The sequence below is a fragment of the Dipodomys ordii genome, unplaced genomic scaffold (genome assembly GCF_000151885.1).
Source record: "Dipodomys ordii isolate 6190 unplaced genomic scaffold, Dord_2.0 Scaffold35, whole genome shotgun sequence".
NCBI classification, from domain to species: Eukaryota; Metazoa; Chordata; class Mammalia; order Rodentia; family Heteromyidae; genus Dipodomys; species Dipodomys ordii.
Window position 1 is genome coordinate 2,860,422 of NW_012267251.1, and position 10,070 is coordinate 2,870,491.

A 10,070-nucleotide genomic window follows, 5' to 3' on the forward strand; every position below is an offset into this window, starting at 1 on the left:
TTTTTTCTTTTTGCTTATGTGGTGCTGAGGAATCGAACCCAGGGCCTCATGCATGCAAGGCAAGCGCTCTACCACTGAGCCATCTTCCCAGCCCCTTTATTTCCTTTTAAAGAGCATAAAACTACAGTATACTAAAATATAAGAATATAACTGTTTTCCCAATTTAAACAAATCAATTTCAAAATGTTTTTGAGATAAAGACATCTAATCTCAGCTGCGCATTTTTTGCTACTAAAGAATTATTGTTAGTATTGCAAGGTATGATGAGAGCATACCGAGTACATACCAAACCCTTCAGTGATGCACACTGAAGTATCTGCGGGTGAAATAATAAACATAATGTCTGAGATCTACTTTAAATATTTCTCCAAAAGGAGAAGAGGTATAGGAAGGAGAGACGGAAGAGGAAAATGGAAAAGAAAAAAAGATGATGACAAAAGATGAAGAAGACAACAAGGAAGCCTCGGGAATCGAGAGAAAAGATGTGCAGGAGATGCAGCACAGGGTGGGAAGAGGTGAGGGAAGGGATGGCTTCGTCTTACTCTCGTATGTTTCAAGACTCCCATGGTGGGATGCGGGTGTGAGTGCGCGTGTGTGCATGAGTGTGTGAGTGTGTGCGCGTGTGCGTGTGCACGCACGCATGCAAAATACAACCTACAAAAAAAAATCTCTAAAAAAAATTAAGGCAGAAATTTCTCACTCTCCTCCATGCTAAATGTCTTCCCCACCCCTTCGTGGATACACAAAGTATCCTCTGTGGCTGACAGTTTCTGAAAGATACAAAAGAGCTGATGTGAAGGAATTCCTGACACATAGAAAAAAGAAAAGAAGAACACGGGTGGGAGAAACTGCCATTGTCACTCTCCTGACCTTTCTTTCTGACCAGGCCAGAGTCAGGGTTCATGCTGAAAGGAGACATGTCGTGGGGACCAGACGCTCGTCCTGCTTTGTCTATATCAGAAAAGCTCTTGGACTCAGCACATTCTCATCTCCATTTCCCACCTACTCAAAAATCTATCAAGTTGTCAGATTCACTAAAATAGAAATAAAACGAGGATACTATAAAGAACACCTGCTTGCAAACCAAGAGATAACTTTCTCATTGTATGCTCAGTTATGTGACACCCTAAAGATAAATATGCATTAAGTGTTATAGATATTTCAGATAGATGCTCAATATGTCTAGCTCTTAAAAATTAAATGCAGATTTCTCTCTTGAGTGCAGATGGGGGCCAAGCAAAATAGCACTTTGGTCTGACAGCAGAAGGTCAGGTCATGGCTCAAAGACCAAAGAACAATGACGGCTTTGCCATTCCAAGTCATTCAGGGACTGAGGTCCCACCACTTTCCTTTCTAAAACACAAAGTAGTTACAAAGAATAACTATAAAATTCCCGCAGCTTGTCCAAGGAAAAATGGTAACAAATTTATCATATCATAAACATCTTGTCATTCTTCAGAGATTTTCTTCCTAATGAGTATGGCCCTCTCAAAAGGTACATCTCTAAGAACCACTACAATCTAAGAATCTAACTATCACTAAAAAGCATTAAGAAAACTGTGACTATTTTACTATCCCGGGAAAATGTTTACAAGTGAAAACTACTCCTTCAGATTACTGCAGTTTTAGCCTTCAACTATTACTAGTCAATTAACAAGAGATACAGTGCTAAAAGAAAAGTATTACAAATACTGTTAAACACGTGATTCATTATGCTCTTATTGTTCTGATGGAGATAGTTTTCTTCTAAAATATTACAATTTCTTTTTTAAATTCTTTTAGATTCTTTCATGCTGAATTATTCCCAGTTTAGTCCAAAATATTATGCTACCAGATGTCTGTATCATAGTATAAAAGATATTTAATAGTGTAGATGGTAAGCCAATATAGCTTTAAAAAATTGTAGAATATCAGAAAGGACAAAATCTCTGCACTTGACTTAGTCCTGGGCCTTCAGCCCCTGACAGAGGATTTTCCCATTCCACTATCAGGAACGCCCCCAACTGGAGGAAATAATAGCTTCATCATGTGTATATGTTAATAAAGAACAATCTTCTAAAAACGTAAAACTTGTTGTAACACCTTGAATACTGTGGTTTAAAAGGAGAATTTTGTTCTAATTGTCTGGCTTTTAACTTAATACTAAAGATTGTAAATAGGACCTGGAAAATTTTTTTGTACTAAATTTCATTATCACTTAATTTTTAACACTTTCCAATTGTCTTTATGGCATTTGTAACAAAGAGTTGATTGAATTGAAAGGAAAAAAATGTTGAAAATTATTTTTAAAAGCATTGAACAGAAATATGTTTGACAAAAATTTACTTGAAGTTAATTATTCACTTCTGAATTGTAGAGATTTCTTTAAAATATTGATACTAAGAACTCAGTCTAATTGTTTAATAGAATAAACAACTTGCCATTCTTGGCTATTTAAAAAAAAAAGCAAGCCTTCAATGGCCTGTATTAGAATATAAAAAGAACCAGTTAGCCTATTAGAATTGTCTCTCTTAAAAACTTTATCCATATTGTCAATTAAAATTGGAGCATCTACATGAGTTCAACAAAGTTACAATGTAAAACATCTGTTCAAACTGAAATTAAAGCATTCCTTCCCAAACATTTTAAATTGTGCTGTATTTAGGCTTCCTGAGCAAACATATTCATGGTTATCTTAGTTAAAACTGGTTTGACTCTGCCAACAATCAATTTGATTGACATATTTACATATCAACTCATCTCATCTTACAAATTTTAAACTTTTTCATTTAAAATTGGATGCAAGTTGGCATCTTTCAAAAACTTCATGTACGTATATTTTAGGTTCAAACTGTGCATTAGAACATTTTTTTAACTTTTGTAAGTAATAGATACACATATCCAAATGTATATTTATGACCTGTCAGATTGGAATTTTATATGCATGCAGTTGTATTCTCACTACTTCCTATGAAAGGTGATAATTTTAAGCAACTATAAATGAATCTCCTTTAATAGTATGAACTGGATTGTTGCATTAGCTAGAAATAATATTAGTTCGGAATAATAAGCAAAATAAATAACTTCTGAACCAACTTCACAGAGAGAACATTACTTATATCTTTAATTGCTGCTTATACAATGTGTTATCCCTTACCTGATTTTTAATTTCAAAATCCCTTTTAGTTTTTGCTCTGTATTCTCTGTGCTCCTTTTCTGCCTCATCCTTCTCCATTTGGGTTTTGTTCAACTGGAAGCGCATTTCTCCACACACCTGTTCCATTGGAAAAAGTAAATGAATAGCCACTGGAATCCACCAGACGATGCCTGCAATTAGATCTTTTGGTGCCCCCTAGAGGCCATATGTATGAAATACAACAGAGGATTTTCTTTAAGAACACCTAGTAGAATATTCAGTATAGCCTGGTAACATTTGGAAGCAAAAATCTGGGATTCTTAAGTCTAATTATTTCATATCGAGAGAAAGAAATGCATAACTAATTTAAGTGACATTCTCAAAGATTATTTTCTGTAAAATAGTTGCAATTGGATATTATCAACTGAAATGTAGCATCATCCAAACTTTAGGTAAAAATGAGTAGTTAAAACATCACATGTTCTTTCTCCTCCAAATTTTTCTGGTGAAGTATTCACTGTTCCTTTGAAGATTTCAACAGTTAAGTTTTTATGTAAGGAAATTTATGAAGGTATTGTTTCCTCTAGAAGATTGTATGATTGATGTTTTGATTTGAAGTAGGACTCATGCAAACTGTCCAAACACCAGTCTTATAGCAGTAAGTATACAATATCACTCAAGTCAAGGAATATATGATGGCAAAAGTCATAAACTAGCACTTAGCACAACTGATGATTGTAATTGGAGCATTTAATATGAGAAGAAAATGTGTGTGGGGGAGGAGGATTGGATGGGGAGGTGGGGGGAGGAGGAAGGATGGGAAGGGATAGGAAGGGGAAACAAAGGAGGAGGCTACAATGCTTGATAAGAAATGTACTCATTATCTTGCCCATGTAATTGTAACCCCTCTGTACAGTATTTTCACAATTAAAAACAAAGAAAATGTGTATCTAACATGAAATAGTCTTAATATATCATTAAGTAAGAATATTTTAAATGTTGTGTATCATTATTTATACAATTTGCATTTTTTCCCAACCCAGGACCACTACAAATGCAGACATACAATTTGAAAATGCAATTAATAGATAAATCCAAATAGAGAAATTATGGGCCTTTTGAAATTATTGAGACCCTCTAGAGAGATAAACTAAATCACAAGGTAATTTATAAAGCAAGGTTTTTTTTTTTTTTTAAATGTTTCTTTTTTTTATTTTTTGTCAGTAATGGGGCTTGAACTCTGGGCCTGGGCGCTGTCCCTCAGCTCTTCAGCTCACAGCTAGTGCTCTACCACTTCAGCCACAGTGCCACTTCCAGTTTTCTGAGTGGTTCATTGGAGATAAGAGTCTCACCTACTTTCCTGCCCAGGCTGGCTTTGAACCATGATCCTCAGATCTCAGCCTCCTGAGTAACTAGGATTATAGGTGTAAGCCACCAGCGCCAGGCCAAGCAAGTTTTTAAGTATCATATATATATCTACTAGTTATACTTGTCTGAAATTTTTCTGTTTTGTTCTATAAATGATTTTGAAACTCTAGAAACTAATCCCATCAAAGCTAAAGGACCTATCTGATTTTTGTAGAAAGGTATTTGAATAATGTATTTAAAGAAATAAAGGGTTCTGAGTTTAAAAGTATGACAAGAAAGAAGAAAGCTTTTCCCAAGTGGCTGTCAAAAAGGAGAATGAACTTATTTCAAAGGAAGTGTACTAGAAAGCTGTCTTCAACCTCTGAGCTGATTCTCCCACGTCAAAAAGTTACAAACACTGCCTAGCCAGCGTAACACCCTGGATTTGGTCCCCAGTACCAAAAGAAAAGACAAAGGAGCTATAAACATGAAAACCCTTTTGTGGTATAATTATACAAAATTTTTAAATCTTTAGTGACAGAAATTTATTTTCTTATTTTTATTGTTTTTACTGTTTTTGTTGTTTATTGTTTTTTATTCTCTTTATTTTCTTTTTTAAATGTTCACTATTCCAATCTATTTTTTTAGGACTGTGAATGAAATGGGCAAAATTTAAATTGATAATATTAAAAAATAACAGTTACACACCATAGTGTAAAATCCAACACCAACAAGTTGGCTATGTTTAAAAATATGAGTATCATGTCTTATTTAAAATTATTTTATTCCCTCTATTTAATTTTGAAGCTATTTGTCTTAATATTTTCAGTTTAGCATTTGCTTATTGATAATACTTACATATCATCTAAAATACATCAAAAGTCTAAACTAAACCAGAATCTCAAAGTCAAGATTTTTAGGATAGTTTTGAAAACAGGAATTCATTCTTTGCATTTCTCCTCCTATAATGAACTGAAAGCTGTCACCATAGATTTCACCTGTAAATGTTGGTAAGCATCCATCCGTCTGCACTCGGCTCTATCACTACAAAGACATCAGGTACACTAGCAAATAGGAGCTTCTTAAAATTTCTACATTTGCTACCTTGAATTTTAAGCAACCAAATGGAAAATTACCAAAACTGAAAAAAGGAAAAAAATGGGGAAAACGGCTCTCTTTCCTAAGATATCAGTTAAAATTAATTCAAATTACTGAATTATGGAGCAACAGCGGCATTTAAAATGTATCAAATTTTAGAAAAATGTGGGAGGGACATGTATCTTACACAAACTGTATATGTAGTAGAGAATAATAAATTGCTTTAATTTACTATATTATGCACAATCTCATTTAGAGTCTCAGTTTTAAGTTAATTGATGCAATCTAGATAAATTTCTAGTATTTCTTAAAACAGGGACATTACATATTAGCCTTATCCAGTTGAAGCCACTTAACATCTAGAACTTGCTTCACGAGTTCATGTGCCCAAAGCACAAATGCTGTGGTGTTCTGATAAACAAACTTGTTTCAAAAACAACTATGATACTACAGTCTTGATCTTTAGAGGCCAGATATGAAAAGTAAGTGGAAGAGAGATAATTTTTTATGTTAAGAACACTTTAAAACTGTAAATAGATGTCTTTGACAATTGCTCTGAAGAGTAACCATCCTCTATGGGGTGTGGGGGGAAAGAATTTAGAAATACAAGTTGCCCTAAATATTCAATCATTGAAGTTATATAACTCATATGTATAAGTCTGTCTTTGGCACTTAAGTGATGAGCTGATGAAAGACGTTCAGTTCTAATTCACCTTTGAATCTGTAGCACCTGTGTGTGCAGGGGAGCATCTGCTTAGTGATTATTAAGTAAACTTGTATTATTCTTGAAATAAGAAAAATATTTACGCAAGTAATTGTGGAAATAAATCTTTTTGTACCTTTGTGACATCCATTTCTTGTGAAGAAAGCTGGTTTTGAATGTCCTCTAGTTGACTAATAGCTGAACTCTTTTCCCTTGTAACCTTTTCCATTTCAGCCTCCAGTTGGGCAATATTCTGAGAGAGGAGCAACATCTGTAAAGGGAAATAAAAGTTCTGAACAAATTCTAAAATTGTGTCTAATTAGGAGTCTCCCACAGCCGCTGGGCTGTCAGTTTTCTGTGGAGTGGGTCTGTCCATTTCCCTGCTCCCTCAGCCCATCCAAGACTTTCATTCATCCTCTATTCCTTCCTCTGAACTCTAACCCAAGTCTTGGTTGAAGACCTAACATGACAGCTATCAGACAGCCAGGCAAGTTATGGAACAGATTGAGAAATGCATTTCAGATGCAGCATGGAGAAACCAGGCAACTTCTTCCATATGGAAAGCACAAATGTCCTGATTGGGAGAATTCAAGAGGATGATAGGGTTAGAGAGCCATGATTTCATTCCCTTCCTCCCAAAACAGTGAGGGGCTCTGGGCTTCCTTGGTTAGCCCCATCTGTGCTCATACTGTCTTGCGCTCCCCTGTCTCCTCCCCTGTCCTCACAGTGTCTCATGCTCCCCTATCCTGGGTCGCGGGAATCTCCCTGAGACCCAGCTTCCAGCACACAGGAGTCTTCCACTTCCTCAGGGCTGGCATTCAGTTCAGGTGCCAGGCTGCACGCCTGGTGTCTTCAGCACATAGACACTGATTCGTTGTTACCCAGGCTTCACTGCTAGCACCCTGGAAGGCATCCTGAAATCACAAAGCCTTTCTAAACACAACTTCTGGATACTTCTATCACAGCACTTTTATTTACTAAGGATGGATTTTTTTTTTTCAGTACAGGGGTTTCAACCCAGGACCTTCCACATGCTAAGCAAGTACTCTACCTCTTCAGCTATACCCCATCCCTTCTGTTTCTTTGTTTGCCTTTGAGATAGAGTCTTCTACCTTTTGCCCAGACTAGCCTCAAACTCATGATCTTCCTGCCCCTAACTCACTAGTCACTAGGATAACAAGTGTGGGCCACCATGCCAGGCTCTCCCATAGCAGAGTGACACTGTTTTTAGTTGTCTGCATTCTCTGGCTAGAAGTTGCTAAGGGCAGGCTCATTAAAAGCCAATAAATGTGCTAGGAATGGATGAATAAATAATTTGAATACCTGCTTTTGCAGAGGAACTCTAAATGTCAAGTACTTCTCAGATTAAAAATGCTTCCTAGATCTTAAGACTTACCTTTCGTAGTTTTTGTTTATAATTATTTTGATCTGTTGCACTCAGTCAACTTTTTCTTCTAGACTCTTAATTTCTCACTTAAATTAGCAGTTTTAAAATGAACCTACATGTAGGGATACCTATATCAGGTTTTACCTTTTAAAATAGGAATAAATCAGAAATAATGGTACTTGAAATTTGCTATTGTACTCACACCTGTATGAATTCAGCTTTATTAATGAAATCAATAACTAAATTGGGATAAAAAATCAGCACTGATCCAGACACTGGTGGCTCACACCTGTAATCCTAGCTACTCAGGAGGCTGAGATCTGAGGAATGAGGCTTGAAGCCAGGAAAGTCTGTAAGACTTTTATCTCCAATTAACTACCAAAAAAGCCAGAAGTAGCGCTGTAGCTTAAGTGGTAGAGCACTAGCTTTGAGCACCCAAGCCCAGAGTTCAAGCCCCAGGACCAAGCAAAATATAAAGAAAAAAATCATCATTGAGTCACAGTTTTGGTAAATTAAGAGCTTTACATAAATGAAACTAAGTGAGGTGCCTTTGAATTACATAAATAGCTAAAGTTGACCTGAACAAAAAGGATGAGTCTTAGCTATTTTCTAATTTAGGCAGATGAATAAATTAACTTCTGAAGAATGTGGTGAATGGTGTATTTGATTTATGGTTGTTTACATGTCCTTATCATTATAAGATTGTTTATAAATTTAATTTTTACATAAAATTAGCTTTCTTAACAACAAACTATAGAGTTTCATTGTGCATAAATACTAGTTGAACCTAAAAATGAAAGGTCAAAAGTAGGTGAGCAGAACAAATTATGAGTATCAATTTAATTTCCTAAACTTTCAAAATTCAGGTTCATGATGAATGTGTAATTATAGGTTTTTCTAGGTTTTTTTTAATGACCAGCTATTAAAATTTATATTAATGGGGAGACAAACCTGGTAGTTACACTTCATATTAACAGGGCATCTAGTTTTTCAAGCAGACATGCAGACATTTATTTGGCTACGGATAAATTCTGAGTCTGCTGCTATCACAGGCATATACCTGATTGCTTCCCTGCCCTACGATTCTCTTCCACTGCCACCCACCACTTCTTTCCTCAGCCCATGGCCTGTCTGCCGCCTCCTGTCACCCACTTCCGGAGGCCCCCTCCTGCCGTCATGCCTTCTTTTCCCCGTGCCCACCATCTGGAAGTCAGCATCACACTGCAGGAGCTTCTCCATCCACATCTGTTGCAGAGCCAGAAGGAACATAGACAGCTGCAACACTGCTGGATGTCCAAGGCTCTGACATCAGGGAAGTTCTTTACACTTTGACGGGGGCAAAGAAAAGACAAAGACACCAAGGTTGGGAGAGCTCGACAGAAATTTCTGCAAAGCAAGCCCCCTGCATACTGAATATGGTATGAGGCAGTGCTTCCGAGAGAAGAGATACATGAATTAAGAATTCTAGTAATGTGTTGGTGTCAAAACAACCAACTAAGAAAATGTATGGGCCATAGGGGGTGGTCAAACAAATACCAGATGAATGACTGATGAACCAACACACCCAGGTGGCTGGGTAGATCATTACAGAAGGCACCAGACAAAACTCTCCACAAGTAATAATCAAGGCAGAATGATGTAAACCTGGGCATAGAGAAGGTACATGCTCTGCTAAAGCTTTCCACACAAATGGAATGTGTGTGTATGTGAGAGGGCAGGGGGGAGGGGGAGAGAAAGAAAGAATATTAGGAACTAAGAAAAAACATAAAAAGAAAGATAATCCATGCCTCTCAATATTCTTCCTGATCCTCCTATTGGGAGCGGGGTGGCCTGCTCTAACTTTATCTAGCTAGTGCTTACAAAGTTATGACGAACAGTCCTTCCTTCCTTCCTTCTTTCCTTCCTTCCTTCCTTCCGAACTGCTCCTGTGCTTATTATAGAGAGAGTCTCTCTTTAAAAGAAGCAACTATACTGGTTTTAAGTTGATATGAATATAGTTGAATTATATATTTATACTAGATGAATTTTCAGTTCAGCTGAAATGAGCTTCAAGAACTAAGCATAAACTCATTTACTTAAGATAATAAATGGAAAAGCTGGGCTTTATATTTAAATCTATCTGCTTTTACTAACATGAAGGTCTGAAAAAGCTACTCAATAAAGCTGTTTCTTTCTCTATAATAATAATAATAATAATGAAAACCACAAACAACTTTATTCACTGCCCACTTTAAGCCAAGTATTATATCTACAAAACATCATTTAGCCCTATGAAGTCCTTGAAGTATTTTCAATTTTATTCTTCTGAAGTTTATTTATTTATTTATTTTTGGGTCCGGTCGTGGGGCCTGAACTCTGGGCCTGGGCGCTGTCCCTCAGCTCTTCAGCTCAAGGCTAGCGCTCTACCACTTGAGCCACAG

General features: G+C 36.5%; 1 protein-coding gene across 1 annotated transcript in view; it reads right to left on the reverse strand.

Annotated features, from left to right (window-relative positions):
• Sdccag8 (serologically defined colon cancer antigen 8) overlaps window positions 1-10,070 on the reverse strand; it is a 157,695-nt gene that overhangs the window by 101,393 nt on the left and 46,232 nt on the right. Inside the window, exons 11-12 of the mRNA XM_013017289.1 lie at window positions 6,400-6,534; window positions 3,137-3,253 (exon numbers count right to left, since the gene is read on the reverse strand). Coding sequence (XP_012872743.1) covers window positions 3,137-3,253; window positions 6,400-6,534 — 252 coding nt within the window. The remainder of the gene's footprint in view (window positions 1-3,136; window positions 3,254-6,399; window positions 6,535-10,070) is intronic.